Source organism: Urocampus carinirostris, chromosome 20 (assembly GCF_059441175.1).
Source record: "Urocampus carinirostris isolate Australia breed hairy pipefish chromosome 20, RoL_Ucar_1.0, whole genome shotgun sequence".
NCBI lineage: Eukaryota > Metazoa > Chordata > Actinopteri > Syngnathiformes > Syngnathidae > Urocampus > Urocampus carinirostris.
In genome coordinates this window covers 23,960,403-23,979,008 of record NC_142368.1, presented here as the reverse complement: position 1 = coordinate 23,979,008, position 18,606 = coordinate 23,960,403, and the positions used below count along the sequence as shown (strand labels likewise).

General features: G+C 40.3%; 1 protein-coding gene across 1 annotated transcript in view; it reads left to right on the top strand.

Annotated features, from left to right (window-relative positions):
* Nucleotides 1-8,045: 8,045 nt before the first annotated feature.
* The window catches only part of kcnk2b (potassium channel, subfamily K, member 2b), a 38,807-nt gene continuing 28,246 nt past the window's right edge, over nucleotides 8,046-18,606 (top strand). The window contains exons 1-2 of the mRNA XM_088325381.1: nucleotides 8,046-8,349; nucleotides 14,254-14,573. Coding sequence (XP_088181507.1) covers nucleotide 8,349; nucleotides 14,254-14,573 — 321 coding nt within the window. The 5' untranslated portion in view covers nucleotides 8,046-8,348. The remainder of the gene's footprint in view (nucleotides 8,350-14,253; nucleotides 14,574-18,606) is intronic.

The window sequence follows — 18,606 nt, the reverse complement described above, 5'->3', positions numbered from 1 at the left end:
TCAGGGTGGGAGGTAAACTCCCAAAGGGGGGATTTGTTGTGGAATAGAGACGTGCTGACATCAGACCTTCGAAATGCAGGAATGCAGATGACGCCAGAGGGAGTTCTTGTTTTATTGTTGCATCTACAGCGTCACAAGAAAACTCAGAACATCTTAGACATGCGTGGGTTTTTATAGCTTCAATGGAGTAAAATTGAAAGGGGGGTTCAGCCCCGTGAGAGGGCTTACGTAACTTCTTCGGAAATGTTTTTCCCTCAGTTTTCTCAGAAAAGCTTCCTTTAAGAAAGGTGTTTCGTATCTTTCTTCGGAAATGTTTTCGCCTCAGTTTTCTCAGAAAGTCTTGGCAGGTCAAACGCTTCCCTAAAGGAGGATTGTTTGTACTAATTTGTCTGCCAAGACTTTCCCGAAAGTCTGATGTCAGCACGTTTCTAATTGTTTGTACTAATTCGTCTACCAAGACTTTCCCGAAAGCCTGATGCCAACACGTCTCTATTCCACAACACTAACGGGGCTATACTAAACCAAACAAATTTGGAAGCCCGCACGCTAACAGTGAACTATCTGGACAATATTATATTAATTGCAAAAAAAAGCTGCGAAAAATATGAGAGAAAAAGTCACAATCGCATACCTAAAAGGCGATGGCAAAAAAGGAACACACATTGTCCACAACGGCAGGTTAATTTACCTCACGCAGCTTTAGATGGTCAACGCACGCAACTCGATAGGTGACACGATAGGCAAAGTTCCAATTACTCCAAGCTGAAATGAACACTCACTGTTTAGTACAATCGCTGTCTGCAGAGTTGGGCGGTTTTGGTTCGCGATTTCATCCGGTGACGTCACAGCTCTAGGGGATATAAGGTCAAACTGTTAACTTAGAAAATGATTTTCTCGAGATCCATGGCGCGTGGAATATTTTGGAACATATCTGCATTATTTTGGGGAGGACCACGACATTCTGTGATGAATTTTTCTTTGTAATTTTTTTTAATCCCTGTAACGATTTCATCCACAAAAAAAGGCTCTAACTAAAAGCAATGTCATTATGTAAGATTTGGACATCAGGTGGCTTTTTTAGCAGTGAAACTCCTATTATTTTTCCATGTTCATGCAACTGCCAAAAAATAGTCAAGTCAAGTCATGTTCATTTGTATGGCCCTTAATCATAAAGAGTCTCAAAAGGCTGCACAAATTAAAGACTATTGCAAACTACAGACTATTATGACACCATCCCTCATCTAAAACCTACATGAGGGCAAATAATACACATATTATCAACATAAAATATAGGTTATTCATATGCTATGGAATAAAAGTGTGTTTTAAGCTTAGATTTAAACATTTCCCCTGAGGTTGCAGATCGAATCTCAGGGAGAAGAGCATTCCACAGCACCGAGGCCCGAATGGAGAACGCTCCCGAACCTGCGGTTTTCTTCTTGGCTCTTGGGATCACTAATAGACCAGCATTTTCAAAGCAAAGGCTCCAGACCGGAACAAACGGCGAAATTTAATCTGAAACATATGAGGGAGCAAGTTCATGCATGATTTTGTATAATACCAACAGAACCTTAAAATCACATCTTAAGCTAAAAGGGAGCCAATGGAGGTTAGCTAAAATCGGGGTAATGTGATCAAACTTCCTTGTCTTAGTTAAAAGCCTCATTGCAGCATTTTGCACCAGCTGAAAGCTCTTGATTTTGGACTTTGGGAGACCAGAGAGTAGTGCATTACAGTAATTGAGACGGGAGGTAACAAACACGTGAATTATAATTATAATTTCCTCATCCGACTGACACAGCATAGGGAATTTTAGCAATATTGCGAAGATGGAAAAAAACAGTGCGAAAAAGCGGACAGATAAGGGTCAAATATGACGCCTAAATTTTTGACTGAGTCACTCTGGGTGATATTACATTTGTCAATGTTCAGAGCAGTTTTTGAGAACAAGTCACGGCATTTAGATGAACCAATTATTAACATTTCGGTCTTTTCAGAGTTAAGGCACAAGAAGTTGAGTGACATCCATTCTTTTATCTCAGTGAGGCAGGCCTCCAAATTTCCACAGTTTAGTGTGGCAGATTCCTCCATCGGAAAATATAGTTGAGTGTCATCTGCGTAGCAATGGAAACTGACATTATACTTGCGAATAATATCACCTAATGGAAGCATGTAAATTCCCAAAAAAATATGTAATTACAATATCATAAACTTGTTACATTATGGATTTTTGGGGGAAAACCTTTTTCATGCTGAGAGCTACATTTTGTTACTAATGCGCGCAAAGGGCACCCAGTTAATATTATTTTAAGAACTAGCGACTTAGCAAGATCTCTTTCTAAGTAGCTAAAAAGGTAGCATGATATTTAGCTGGAAAGGTAAACTGGTCAATTTAAATGAAGATAGATAGCTAGTTAAAAGATAAAAACACCATGCATGGAATAGCCGGATAGAAAGCTTGAAACAAAGCTAGACAGCTAGCTAGAAAGGAGGCCAAAATTTAGTTTGACAACTAACAAAAAAAGTAAAATTTTAGCTGGATTGCATGCTAAATCGTTAAAAGGGTAGCCAGATCGCTAGCTTAAAAAACTGCACATTTCTTGTTTATTTGCTTTTAGTTTATTGTCTTCGCTGTAAAATGAATTAATAAAAAGAGCTTAGCCTAAAAATAATTATACTTGAATAGATTTGTCCTTGAAGCCTATGAACTGGAATTTATTTAGTTGAATTTCTATAACAACAACTTATTATGGCATTGCTACGTTCTTACTTTAATATTACCATGTTATTAAAAATAGGGTAAATACTGTTAAATTATTGGAATGCATTCCTGTTTTTCCTTTTATTTTGCTTTACTTTTATCTTTGAAACTATTTATAAATGTCCTCAACTGTAGTACTTTTCTCCAGCTCTATTTTTCTTTGCCCGAATACACGGTCTGGTCCCGGAAAATGAACACTCAGCGAGAAACTGTCTCCGCCAACAATAGACCCAACTACTCGAAAAAGAAATCATTTTACGAGACAATCACAATGATTCAGCACTGATGAGCTTTTTTCAGAACATGTCCGCGGGCACCTCAACTGTCCTTAAGGCACAAGTTGGAGACCCCTGCTCTAGCTGAAGCCTAATGACTAATGACTTACTTTTTGACAGGGAGCCACGTGCTGCTTCATCACCCTGATAACTGCCCTACTCTGCTGTTGTTTTTTTCTCCTATTTAGAGATACCCTTCTAAGAATTAAAGCAGGTCCTCTTTAACAGAAAAATCCCTCCAGCCCTCACCATGATGTGCATGTAACTTGAGAAAGGTGACACTGACATCAAAGCCAGAAGCTAAAAAAATAATAGAATGGCTGTGTGCCATTAGGTATCACCTGTGTTGAGACGCAAAATTATTTTTGGGTACCATTCCCTTTTTCGGCAGGGTCATTCACCAGGCTGTACCGCCCAAGACACACCACAAGAAAAAGGTGCACCTACGACCCTAGTGGCCTGAGAAAGTAGAATGTTTTGCTGGGTCAACAAAACTACAGGCCAAATTTTCACATCTGGACTAATCTACCTATAAAAGATAGTGCTGATATTCAATTTTATTCTGTCCTGGTAGAGTGGAATGTCTTTCTGGAAAAGCTAGGTTAAGAAAACTAAAAGTGCTGAGTCGACTTTTTGGGGGGCATTTTTGTAAAGGTCTTGCATACCACCACCACAGGGTCCCAACTGGCGTTTTGAACTGGGCAAAAGTGTGTCCAGTTATCACACACCTGTGCCTAATCCTCCTAAACCCTTTAAAAATACATTTTTGTTCAGCCAATCCTGTCGGGTCGTTTTGAGTTCTCATGTCATCCATCTTGTGTCATTTTAATCACCACCTCAGGTTTGTTTATTTTTAGTTTCTTTGTTACTTTGCTAGCATTTTCCGATTCAAAGTTTTTGTTTGGAGATTTTCTTAGTTTTGTGCCCATTTGTTTGTTTAGTACTTTGGTCTTGATTTTGTTAGAAAGCATTGTCCTTTTTTCTTTTTAGAACATCTGTCTGCAGTTCCTGCCACCGCATCATGGGTATGGACCCACAACCAAAGCATAAGATTTTTTTTCACATATAGGTCAAACCTTCTAACTATTCATTGTGTTGAAATTGAACGCTGTTGTGCCTGGAAGAGAGGAACGACTTTCTGAAAAAAAAAACTGCAGAGTCAGCAAAACCTCAGGTGCTGATTGGTATTTTCACTTCTAGAGAAACCTACCTGTTTTCCTGTGAATGATTGTGATCATGGCCAAACTTGTTCGGGCCTGGATGAGTGGAACATTTTTTTGGAAAATCTGCAGAGCGAACAAAATCAAAAAATCAAAGTCAGCTATTTTGGCAGTTTTCACAACCTACGAGACTGCCTGTAATGCTGGTGTTGATATTGGATGTTATTCTGGCCTACCAAAGCGTAATGTCTAAACTGACTTTTTTAGGGAATTTTTTCACATTTGGGTCAACTCTTCTACTGTAACTGTCTGCAAGACATTGCGTTAAAATTGAATGCTGTTCTCTCCTGGAAAAGGGAAATTGTCTTTCTTGAAAAAAATGCCAAGTAGACTTTTTTTTTTTTTTTTTAACCTTTCTTCACTTATAGGTCAATCCTTCTACTCTACTGTAACTGTCTGTAAGACATTGTGTTGAAATTGAGTGTTTTTCTTCCTTGGAAGAGCGAAATGCATTTCTAGGAAAACGGCTAAGTCAGGTTTTTTTAAATGTGTTTCACTTCTAGGTTAACCTACCTGACTACCTGTAAAAGATGGTTTTGATGCGGTACTTGCCTGGGAGAGTGGAATGTCTTTCAGGGAAAAAATGCTGAGTCCAAAAAAAAGTGCTGATTCAGTTTATAGTAGCATTTCTTACATTAAGGGTAACCTATTTGACGCCTTCCCCCTTTTTTTTTTGGGATGAACAGACACACACAAAAAAACTGATATTGCATACATACTTTGATCTCAAACGAAAACATTATCACCACCCTCGCTTTGCTCGCGGGTGATAAAGAAAGAACCAGAGGATTTCTCCTGTTGAGATTCCAGTAAGCAAGCATTGTTTATATTGCAGGCACCAAAAGCGAACGCACCCCTAAGTGAAAAGCTCCATTGATTCATACTCATTTTTTTTCAAAGCAACCTTTTAAACCCTTAGGATACTTTACCTCGGGGTGGTCCTCGCCTTTGTTGTCCCCTACCCTTTATTCTTACACAAACATGATTTCATTTCATTCCTCATTAGTTTACTAACGCCATCTCCTAATTAAAGAGTATAAAAAAGTGGAATATTTTCCTGAAGGCAGCAAAAAAGAATGATTCTTTTTTTGGGGCCTAAATGTTGAATTCTAGGCAACTTTATTGCTAACGTGTGTGACAACAGCTGTGGCTCTCAAATAAATAGATAAAAAGTGTTTGACGCACAATGTGGCATTCAAAAAAAGTCTGCTTTTTTGTAGCCTGCGGCAGTGGACGATAAATTAGTTAAGATAATATATTTTTCTCTTTATATTTGTGCAAAAAAAGAGAAAAAAAAAATCATTACAAGGTGGTACTGTAACACACGCCAAAACAAACCCACATAGGTTTTCAAAATTCGCCAAAATTGGCTTTTTCTAAATAAAATATGATGAAGCACACTTTTTTTCTGGCCTGGCAGCTCTTTTTGCCATCCTGTCCACCAGAGATTTAACTGCACTTGTGCAGCTATGATCCATTATCCCCGATCGTATGGACTGGCAGAGCACACGCATATTTGTTTTTGTGTTTTTCGCCGTATCCCCACTTAAGATGAATTGTACTTGTGTGGCCGTGATCCAACATCAACAGTTCCGTATTGTGTGAGCCAAAAACAGCAGAAGGCACAATTATCAGGAGTCGTGCCGTTCTGGACATGCCTAAAATCAAATCTGCGGTTGTCATTCTGACCCGCAAAAATGAACTGCACCGATTTAGCTGTGATCCATTATCTCTAATTGACTATTGCTGAGAGCGGGGTCAGAGAGAGCAAATATGCGTCATGCATGGTGGCTCTGTTTTGCTGTTTTCTAGTTCGACAGTGATCCATTATCTCCGGTCAGTTATTACCGTGAACATGGGCCGACAGAGCACACTTTTGTCCGACCTGCCAGCTCTTTTTTTGGGCCGTTACTGCACCCCCCCCCCTAAAATGAACTGCACTCGTGGGGCTAAAATCCATTTTCCCCAGTTCCATATTGCTGCCAGCAGAGACCAGCAGAAGGCACTTTTGCCTTTCATTCGGGGAATGCAAATGTAATGTGCGTTTCTAACATGTAATGCACAGTTGTGGCCCCGATCCATTATCACTGGTCGACCATAACTCTGAGCAGGGTCCGGCAGAGCTTTTTTTTCTGTTTCAAGCCACAAAAACTTTGAATCCTTTATCCACAGTCGGCAATTACTGAGAGTTGTGGCAGAGAGAGCAAAATTGTGTAAAAAGTGGCAGCTCTTTCTTTCCATTCTTCCTACCTAAAATGAACAGCACTCGTGTGACTGTGATCTCTTATCCCTGGTCAACTACTGCTGCAGGCAGGGGCTGGCAGAGAGCACGTTAAAAAATGGAGGAGGTGCGGGGACTTACTTTGCATATTTTTGCATATAAATTAGGAATTACAATCATCAAAATAAAATGTGTTTTATTCATGAAAGGGATGATGCCTGCTTTGGGCTACTTTGTGGATTTTTGCATGTCGCAAGGGATTCTGCTCCCCATTAAACCACGATAATCGAGGAAATCCACTACTCTAGTGTAAACATTCCTTTGGGGTGTTTGGTCACAAAGCTGATGAAGTAATGACACACATCCAGTCAAAATGTCGTGTTTGTACATTTGACCTTCTAATAGGTGTCAAACTCCGCCCACGAGCCAAATCAGGCCCGCCAAGGGTTTTAATCTGGCCTGCGAGACAAAGATGAGAGAAGCTCTAGAAACAAATTTGCAATTTGAAGTATGTCAACTTGCTGTAGCTAAGCGCCACCCACAAAAACACTTTAGCTGCATTTATTTCTCTATCCATCTCTCTTTTTCTATATTTTGCTCCCTATTTCTCTCATACTTTCTTTCTTTCTCTCCCTTTTTTCTCTTTTCTCTCTCCATCTCTCGTTGTGTCTCCTTTTCTTTCTATCTCTACCTCTTTTTCTCTCTCTCTGTTTCTCTCTTCTCACTTTCTCTCTCAGTATCACTTTCATTTTATTTTTTCTTTATCTATTTTTTTCTTTGTTCGTCTTATACTCTCTCTCCATGCAGCGTTCTTTCTCGCTCTCCAACTCTCGTTCTCTCAACTCTGTCCCTCTTTCTTTTCATCTTTCTTATTTTCTCTTTCTCCCTTCCTCTGTTTTTCTTTCTTATTCTCTCTAGACTTGCCTGCTAATTATCTCGCTTTTTCTTTTTCTCTTCCTCAATTTCTCTGTCTCTCTTCCTTACTCATTCTCTCTGTCTTTCTCTTGCTCGTTGTATCTCTGTTTCTTTCTTTTTATTTTTCTCTGTCCTGCTTTCTTTTTATTTTTCCTCCAATTACCTGGTTCTCATTTTCTCTTTCTTTCTTTTTGTCTTCTATTTGCTTGTACTTTTTCTCTTTCTACAATTCTCTTTTTCAATTTTTTTTTTACTCGTTCTCTCATGTTTTGTTATCTCTGTCTCTTTCTCTCTCTCTTTCTATCTCTCTCTCTCTCTCGTTCTCTATTTCTCTTTTTCTCCTTATCTTTCTCTCTTAAATCTATTAGTAGGGCCCCCATTAGATTTTTTCCCTACCACGTGGACCCAAGTTCAAATGAGTTTGACACCCCTGTTTTAATGGGGTCAATATAAAGCTCATGTCCAAACGGCGCAAGTATTTTTGAGAAAGTTAATGGCGTTCACTTATTATCGCATTTCTCCGTGATAGCCATAGGCAATTCTCTCTCTCTTTCTCTCTCCCCCTTCCTTCTCTCTCACTCTCTTCTCTTACGCTCTCTTCTCTCATTTTGATGAAACCAAGCAGGCAGAGCAAGCGTCCTCCAGCAGTGAAGGCAGACGTGCAAAGTGTTCTTCCGGCCGAAGCGAATCACCTGGATGGATTCATCGCCGCAGGTTCCTCGATCTTTAGCGGCACCTCTAGTAGCTTGGAGAACGTCATATCCTGCCCACATTTGATTTTTAGCCGAAGACGACACGCCGGAGGAGCCATGTGGAGCGCACCCACGTTTGTCACCTCGGGAAAACATCAACAACTCCAGTGAAGAAGAGGAAGAGGGAGCAGCGTCCACACGGGGGCGTTTGTTGGGGATAAGATCTATCGCGGGGGCGAGAGACAAACGAGGAGATGGTCGAGAAGTAAGTTTCACAAATGATTGTCCAGGTGATGTTTTTTCTTATCAAGACATTTAAGAGTTGACTTCCGGCTACCGCTTACCTGAAGGGAGTTTGCATGTTCTCCCCAGGCTTGAGTGTGTTTTCTCCAAGCACGACGGTTTCCTCCTACGTCCCTGAAACACATGCATGGCAGGTTGATTGGTGACTCCAAATTGTCCATAGGAATGAGTGTGTGATTAAAGGATTGTCTTTCGCTGTGTTCCCCTGGCAACCATTTCAGGATGTCCATTGTCCTCGGACAGCTGGGATGGGCTCCAGCGCCCCCCGTGACCCTACTGAGGATCAGCAGTGCAGAAAATGAACGATTGGAGGGAGGGTTTTGTAGGCATTGTGATCTCATTTAGGAAATGTTACTACATAATAATTATTAAAAGTAGATCAAATTAGGCACTCCTGTTTAGATATGATGCGTTATTTAAATCTAATTTTAGATGATTGCATCTATTTTTATATAGAACCATCCATTTTCTGCACTGCTTATCCTCTGTAGAGTTTGGGTATTACGATTAGTTTTTTTAATAATACTATAATTCCAATAAGTTTTATTTTGTTAGGCATCTGAGTATTTTATTTTCAATTGTAGTACTAAAAAATTATGTACGTTTTACTATATTATTATTTTTCGTCCAATTTGCTTTCGTTTTTTTCAGTAAATGTTCATTTTGAATTACTATAGTAAAAAATATTAAACTTGTCAACTCTGTTTCCTTTTTATTTTATTTGCAGTCTTCACATTGTTCTATCAAGTTTTGAATACTTAAAATGATCTACATTTTATTATGCTTTGTTCTGTTTTCTTTTTGTCCTTCAAGAAATATTGCCTTTAAAATGCTTACTTTGGCTTACTATAGAAAATCAAATTTTTCATCACTGGTTTTTAATTTGCAGTCTTTACATTGTTTCATCAATTTCTAGATACTTAAAATGATCTACGTTGCATTATATGTTTTGTTCTAGTCCCTTTTTTCAGTAAATATTGTTTTTCAAAACTTTTTTGCATTACCACTGCTACTTAATTTGCAGTCTTTACATCGTTCAATTATATTTTAAATACTTACTTCTGACTATTCATTGTGTTGAAATCGAACGCTGTTGTGCCTGGAAGAGAGGAACGACTTTCTGAAAAAAAAACCCTGCAGAGTCAGCAAAACCTCAAGTGCTGATTGGTATTTTCACATCTAGAGAAACCTACCTGTTTTCCTGTGAATGATTGTGATCATGGCCAAACTTGGTCTGGCCTGGATGAGTAGAACATATTTTTGGAAAATCTGCAGAGCGAACAAAATCAAAAAAATCAAAGTCACCTATTTTGGCAGTTTTCACAACCTTTGCGAATATTGTTTTTTATATTTATTTGGCGTTACAAAAGCAAGAATATTTACGTTATTTCGATGTGAGTATCTAATTCTAATGGTAATGGTCTGCATTTATACAGCGCTTTTCAAGTCACTGAAGACTTTTCAAACACTTTACAATGCGCTTCACACTTACCCATTCACACACACTCTCACACACAGATAGCGGCAACAGCCATGCAATGCCTACCTGCTTATTGGGGGGCAATAGGGGTTCAGTGTCTTGTCCAAGGAGACTTGGACACAATTTTAAAGTGTTCAAATTTATATCGATAATTCTAAGCCAATTTTCTTTGGTATATTTAAATCAAATATTTAATTCACCATATTTATCACAATTATTTATGTCTTTTTTATTTTACCGTCTTTAAATCCAACAATTCTCCGTAGTACAGTGATTAGCACATTCGCCTAAGAGGCAAAAGGTCCCCCGTTCGAGACTGGGTGGAAACATATGTTGGGCGAGGAGAGGGATAGAAGCCACCAGGCTGTACTTGCCCAAGACACACCACAGGAAATGGTGCCCCTACAACCCTGGTGGTTCAGGGATCCAAACAACTATCCGTATAGAGTATTGTATGTGTTTTATTCCAAATTTTACATCATCAGTATCTTATGCTACTTTGATTATATTTTGGTAATTGGTAGTAATGCTTGCGTTGTAACTACTTCTATAATACCATATTGTTTCTTTTTACATTTTGATTTAATCTATCAATATTTTTACAGTAAAATGTTAACTTGCATACTTAGTATGCACTAGAGTTTTTTTCTTTTTCTTATCTTTTATTTATTCATGGGTTTTTATTGTGCTTGTTGTTTATTAGCTGGTTTACTGCTAAACACGTAAGTAAGTAGGAACGCCAGAAAGCGGTTATTCCAGTGCAGCAACCACAGTTGCTTTTAAATATTCATATTTGAATATTTAATGAGCTTCCCGGGTGCTGTGGCGTTTAATGGCAATGCTGGCGCTTCCTTTCTATCCTGGCGTTGACCTGTTCCCCTGTGGCTTCCTCATGCACAATGCATCGGTCTGAAAAACATAAAATATGAAGTTCCTGTCATGTAGTACTTTAACTTGGAAAATATGTGTTTTGGCAGTCTTCACGGTACAACATAAAAACTAGAGGTCGACCACTAATCGGGCTCGACGATTATTGGCACTGATATTTGGGAATTTGACAGATATTTGTATCAGCATTTTTATCCATTCGATGAGATGATTATTAGGCCTCATGCAGCCCAAACTCTTTTTCTCTTACTCTTACTCCTCCCCTCCCCTCCTCCTCTTTCCTCGTTGCCCACCCCGTGCCTTCAGATTGGATAAGCAACCGAGGGCGGAGCCACTAAAGCAGGAACTATAAAAAAAGAGCTGCAGCTCAGCTAACTCGTCCCGACATGTCTGTCAGTGATAGAAAAGCGATTGAGAGATAGCGTAAAAAGTTCAGTAAACATGTTTCTAGACAGGCACGTTCAGATGGAGAGTGATATATCAGCTCTTATCATAACAATACTTTCTCGTGTGTTTGTGATTGAGAGAGAGAGAGCGCTAAAGTGATGTGCTTTTATCATAACATTAGTTTGTCAATCTGGCTGTAAAATAGGAGGGGCCACACTTCAATTTGCCAGCCCTGTTGACATTTCCAGATGCATTTTTTTCTTTTAAGTTATTTTAAGTCATGTTAGTGTCACAGTTGCCATGGCGCCCAATTGGCCCCGCCCGTGTGGCGCCAGCTGCGGCTCGTTGACTGATTGGCTTTCCGTCTATTTAAGCGCAGTGCTCTCACTTTTCCTTCGTCGGTCCGTCAACGAACCTCTGCCCCGCAAGACGTGGGTTTTGACTCGGTCCTGTTTCCTGTTGGTATTTCCTGTCCGGTATTGTTACAGTTTATTTTGTCCTGTTTAATACCGGTTTCCAGTTTAGTTCCCGTCTAGCTTGTCCTATTTAATTTCGATATCTTGTTTTTGTTCCCGTTTATTTTGTCCTGTTTGATATCGGTTTCCATTTTTGTTCCCGTCTAGTTTGTCCTGTTTAATTTCGATATCCTGTTTTGATATCAATTCTGTCTGTCCCGTCCTGCCCGGTATTGACCCCCATCCGTCCGATATCAATTGGTATCGATCTCGTCAGCTTCTGGCTTCCTGTCATTTCCACGCCAGACTGCTGCCTAACGTGCATGACTCCCCATTTCCCGTAAAATAAAAGGCTTGTGTGAGAATGTCACGCATTTGGGTCCTGATCCTGTTCCAGTTCTTGACAGTTGGTTGTATTGACATTTTCGTTTATTTATTATAAAAAAATCGAAGAGCTATTTAAGTTTTATGTATCTTTATACAAGTTCCTGCTATGACTAGTATTATTTCTTGCACTGTTAGTTTTTGGTTTAAGTAAACGATAAGTCATTTTAATTGTGTTGAAATTCTAATCTATTTATTGTTAAAGGTTTTATATAGCTATTAAATAAGAATGTCAGCTCCAAATATCGGTTATAGGCCTCCTTTTGATACAAAAAATCTGTATGGTCCCTGAAAATCTCAAATCGGTCGTTCCCTAATAAAAAAAGTACGTATAAAGCTTTGTAAATTCCAGACACTGAGCTGCTACTTTGTTCTACAAGTTAGACACAGCGCCTTACAATATTATGCGGCTTATTAATTTTTTCATTTTTCGTAAGGCAGATTATTCTGGCGGCAACCTCGGATGCGCCCCTGTCCTTTCCCGTGTGAATGGAACTAGATGGCTTGGAACTGAATCCAACTGTTTAACTTAAAAATTGCAATGGCACACGGCAGGTAATGACGCAATGTGATTTCTGCCAAGTGCTCTGAATGTCAAAGGGAAGAAATTCAATGAAGTGCGGGTAAATGGTGGGAGTAACGATGCATAGGTTCCTGCTGCAGAGCTTAATGCTTAATTCTGATATTTTTTGGCATGAAATCCAATGTTTTTGTGAGATTGTTCACATTTCGAACTAAATTTGCCTTTTATACGTCTTCATCTCCTCTGTAAATGCCCCAAATAGTCTGCATGCGCAGAAAAGGACACGTTATATCACACGCAATGTGCTCATGTTTGCGGAAGTACTCATGGATTTTAACAGCGGAGCGTTGCCCCCTCAAATAATAACTAAATTTAAGCCTCACTTTCCTCCCATTGAATGCTGTACCTGTAGTGTGGTTTAAATGTAAATATTGTTAAATACCCCAAGAGGATACTATATTTATGTCAGCCGCCTATCGATAATGTGCAGGTTGCATGAATGCACCTTGACCGTTCAGAAAGAAGTCTTCTTTAGGACCACATATAAAAGTGGCCTGGGTCTGGTGTGAAATAAAAGTATACATATTCCGTTCAGACGGATTTCACATCATATCAGATCATATACAGATTGCGTCTGTGAAAAAAAAAAATCTGATATTCTTGCAGTGTAAACCTAGCCAAATGCCTCGTGATCTAATCAGATCTGTTGGCAGACATCAGTCTCAAGAGAGCATACCAAATGGATGGCGGTGGGTGGGCAAATTATTATTCGCCACAAAAAATTAGATCAGGCTTCCAATGGGGGGGACCAGATGCCCTATGGCTCGCCCATAGCGACTGGTGTGCATCTAACTAGTGACATGTAAAAATGAATGAAACAAAATTCCGACTGTCCTTACGGAGTAAGATCTTGATCTTGGAAGAATGTTTGCCGAAACGTGACTCAATGTGCCCTGATTAATACACTTATTTGTAAACTCAGTCCGCAGATGTCAATCTCAGTCAACTAGCGCAGCAATCAATATTAAATAAATTGGCATTAACATATACGCAGGAGTGTGACTAAAACATTCCAAAACAAAACTCAAAGTAATGTACTGACTAAAATTGCCAGTACAATCACAACAGCCAGTACACTTGCTGTGCCATCTGATTGATATTAAGCTCTCCCATCCCTTGCGCACATGACAATGTGATAGAGAGCAACCAAGTATTGCTGCTACTTCATAAGAAAAAACATTACACATGCCAACACTAGTTACTAACATAGGAGGGATACACAATAGTTATGAGGTTAACAGTTATTATTATAACAGTCTGATCACAGCCTATTATGACATCACATTTTTCAGCCTCATCGGGAAAAATATACCTGTTAACTAGTCACCTGCAGCTAACCTTAAGTTTTCAATCATCCGACACTACTTGTAAGAAAGACTCCAAGTATTGATGTTTAAAAATGTACTCCTGCATGTGTTAATTCCAATTTAATTAGAATTGAGTGCTATGGTCACTTTTCGTAATCGAGTGGCTTTCTTTCGAAGCAATGTGTTACTTTTCTGTACTAGACATTTTTCCGCGGATTTTTTTTATAATGTCAAAATTGGAGGTGAATGAATTAATTTAGATGGCTGTTTAAGCTTGCGTCTTAAAGTCCGGAGGTTTTGTTTCATGTATTTGCGAATGCGGCTTTTATTCACGCGTCCTCTTTAGTCTGGAATTTACGTTAGTTGTCTTGATTGTGTGCAGTGGCTGCCCCAGACCTGCTTGACCCCAAGTCGGCGGCCCACAACGCCAAGCCGCGCCTCTCGTTTTCGGCCAAACCGGTAGTGCTGACGTGCGCCGAGGAGGACGAGAGCGAAGGCGTCCGCCTCACCGTCATGCGCTGGAAGACTGTGTCGGCCATTTTTTTTCTGGTGGTGCTCTACCTGGTGATAGGTGCTACCGTCTTCCGAGCCCTGGAGCAGCCGCGAGAAAGCTTACAGAAGTTGGCCATCCTTGCCGAGAAGCTGGAGTTCCTGGCCGTGCACGCCTGCGTCAACTCATCCGAGCTGGAGGATCTAGTCAAGGTAATGCTACTTTGGGAGTCATCTTTGTTGCAGTTTAGGGTGAAGGTGGTAAAAAAATAACATTTGTCAGTTATGGAGCTAGCTTATCTAAATGCAAGAAATAACGCGTTTCTCGAAAGGCAGCAGTCCTGCATGTCTCCAACGTGTCCTTCCTATTGCAATCCTTATTTAAATGATCTGGATCTATATCTGACTTCAAGATGAGCTGATCATTTGAATCAGATGCATTGGATAAGTGGAAATGCGCAAGATTTGGTTCCTTGAAAGCATGGATTCTTCGGGGAGACAGGAAGAACCCATGCTTTCAAGGAACAAACGCAGCTGATTCAATGACCATATCCAGCCCTCAAGGGTGTCTTTTGTGTTTTGTTAGTCTTGTTCCTTCTACATGATAGAGAGCTGATCATTTAAATCAACTGTATTGGAGGAAGGGAAACACGCAATATACGGACCCACTTAATGGAAGAGCATAATATCCAGCCCTCAATGGTAGCAGCGTTTGATGTTTTTTCTCCCTTTTCTAACACACCAGATCTCCAAATCATTAGAATCTCTACCCAAAATAATGGTGAGCTGATCATTGGAATCTGGTGTATTGGAGAAATGGAAACAAGCAAGAGTGGGGTTCTCAAAAGCATGGGTTTTTCCTCACTTACACCCCCAACACAGCTAATTCAATGACTGTATCCAGCCCTCCGGAGCGGCGGTCCTTGATGATTTGTTTGTCTTTTTCCTCTAACTCACCTGATCTCCAAATTATCTGGATCTTAACCTGATATGATTTTGAGTCTATCACTTGTATCAGGTGAAGTGGAGGAGGGGAAACACACAAGATAAGTGCCCCATTAATACCACAGGTCAAGAACTTTGCTCATCAAAAACCAAAAGACGGTGGGGTTTTATTTATAACGCTCTCCCCAAACACGGCTCATTCAATGAAACTGGACTATATCCAGCCCCCCAGGGAGAGGGTCATTGAATTTTTGTTTGTTTCCTTCCTTTAACACATCTGATCTCCAAATGATCTGGATTTTTTCCCTGACATGATGGTGAGCTGATTATTTGAATCATGTGTATTGGAAGAGTGGAACCAAGTCTTCTAATTAAAAACCCTAAGGCCGTAATTTGTCTCCTTCCCGAACACAGCGAATCAATGGAATTGGTCAATACTTGGCCCTCAGGGGTGGCAGTCTGTCATGTTTTGTATGAGTCCTTACACTCCTGATCCTCTCATGATCGTGGTGGTCAGCTGACTCGTTGATCAGCAGACCATTTGACTCAGGTGTCTTGGAGGAGGGAATGTCATACATTTAGCCTGGGTATCCATGGGCCATGTGTTGCAATTAGCATTTTTTTGTTTTGTTTTTTAGATGTTTTGCAATTAAAAAAACAATACAAATTAAAACAAAATACTGGAATTGATTGGATAGGTCCAGGGCTCTACTGGACTATAAATAAATATTTTTTCCACTTCTTGCTACCACTTAGCTTAGCCACTTATTGAAATCGGTTCCATTTGTTGTGTAGATATTTAATGGATGAATGGCCTGCTTCCTTGTGATTGGTTCAGTAATAATGCACCACATCCACATCAGCCCAAAATCCTATCTGCCCTTAATGCCAAATGAGCAGTCCAGCTACTGAATTGTCACAATTTCATCACAGTACTAATTCCACATAAAAATGTTTATTAAAAAAGTCTTGTATTATTAATCATTCGACTTTATTAATGTTTTGTCAGGACTGAAAAATGAGCCAAGCACACTTCAACAAGACCTCATTTATTCTCATCAAAGCGGAGCAAAGAAACCATGATTGATTTTATATTTATTTCTCTCCTGCGAAGGGAAGAGAATGTTCTTTACTATACCTAGACAGTGTGTGTATTTGCGAAAGTGTGCGTCTGCCTTCTAGTCAGTGGTCTTTCTTTTCCCTATTCAGTCTCACTATCGATTGTGGACATAGACATAGCTCTTATCCGGTCATTTTATTGATTTGGAAGGACCTTTAGTGACACATTCAAGTGGCAGAAATTCCTCGCTGTCTTTTGTAATTAAGTCTGACATTAGATGGTGGGAGTAAAGCCAGACAGAGGCTTGTTTGTCACCAGGCGAGTAACTCAGGGAAGAAAAATCTTGCTCGGGTTTCTTCAGCTGCCGTATTTTGTCGGTCCTTGGGCGAACAATGGGTTAGTGGTGACCCCTGGCTGGGGGTCGCCCCCTAACCGTGTAGTGTCGTTTCAACTTAAGAACATCAAAAGGTTGCGTTCAGGGGCGGACTCCTGGGGTGAAAAGGGGACATGCAAAAGGCTCCCTAGTGCTTTATAAACGTTTTAGATCAGCTGTCGACCGGGCCGTGGACCGTTTCGTACCAGGCCAGAAAGAAAGAAAAGTGGTCTTATTTTGTATAGTCAACAAATAAGTGTGATGATTAAATTAAATTGATGTAAATGTAAATTTAACAAATAAGTATCCAAGTCATAATGAACCTCACTTGGGCCTAACTGTTCCACAGACGTTAACAAGATAGCTTCTTTATAACATGGACAAAAGGCGTACATGGAAACAAAATTGAGGTCATGGTCTTTTTGTGGTGGGATTGGAATGCAATATTATGTGTGTGAATAGAATGGGTGTGAGGCGTTTCTGTGCTGAGCACTTTTAAACGAGCCTCCCAAGAAGACACAGAATACAGATGTCCAGCTTGACCTGTGAATACAGTATACTCCTCGGAGCAACATCGGTCGGTGTGAGCAATGCAGGGATACCATCTTGGTCAACAGCCTCACTGAACAAATAACAATGGAGAGTAACCTTGATCAGGCTGACGTCATCTGAGCTCCTTAAAGCAATTGAAGTGGGGCTGGGCACAGGCTCTTACCTGGTCTCGTCGGGCTCTTGTAGCTCACTCTTGGTGCACGTCCATCCCACTTGAAATTTCTCAAGAGAAAATGCCTATTTGTCTCAGGTTTTACACATTATATTGTTGTCAGGGAGTACGGAGGAGAAGGAGGAGAAAATAATAAAACCTTAGACACTGTAAAATACTGTATATATCATGATTATAAGGATGTAAGATATGATAATTTGTTTATATGATTGATTGAAGAGTCGTCCAAAGTTATTTTGGGGACGGGTCTTTTATAAGCCTAAGCTTCAACCTGTCATCCCTTTTTTCTTTTCAGGTAACTTGTTCATCTGTGATGCGATATATGTTGCAACATGACTAAAAATAAAAAGGAAACGAGAAATAGACAGTTTTACCATAGTATATTTCCATATTTGAGCAATGATTTATAAGTCAAAAAAAATCTTTGCACAACATTGGACCCAACAGATAAATGAACTCTGATTGCAGAGGTGAGAATCCTATCCACTATGGATAAGGATTACATAGGAAAAGGCATTCAATTGTATCTCATCACCACAATGTTGAATAGGGCCCGGTCACACAGCCGTTTGCGTCTGAATCACGGCCAGAAATTTCTGCCTGTGAAGCAGACGCTGTTGGACGCTTTGAGATCGCCATACAGACGAGATACAGCAGTGCTATTACACGCGGTCGGAAATTCACACGCGGTTGGCAGCGCGAATAAGTTTTGCGCTGCTCAAAACTTTAGGGCCCGGTCACCAAGCTTTTCACGGTCGTATCGAGGCTGAATCACGGCCGGAAATTTCTGCTCATGAAGCGGACGATGTTGGACGCTTTGAGATCGCCATATGGACAAGATACAGCAGTGCTTTACACGCGGTCGGAAATTCACACGCGGTTGGCCGCGCGAAAAAGTTTTGCGCTGCTCAAAACTTTAGACCTCGTGTTAACCGCGGGCGGCACACGAGGTAATGACGCGGAAATGACGCGGAACGACGTGCTCTGGCCGCGGCCAGGGCGTGGTTACACATGGGTAGGACGCGAAATTTCAGCGGGTAATCGTGGGTGGAGCACGGTTATAGCATGTTCTGCGCCTGTATCGCGGTGTTATTACGTGAAATTAGCGTGTTACGCGTGTGACGGTCAAACGCCTTTCTCCGCG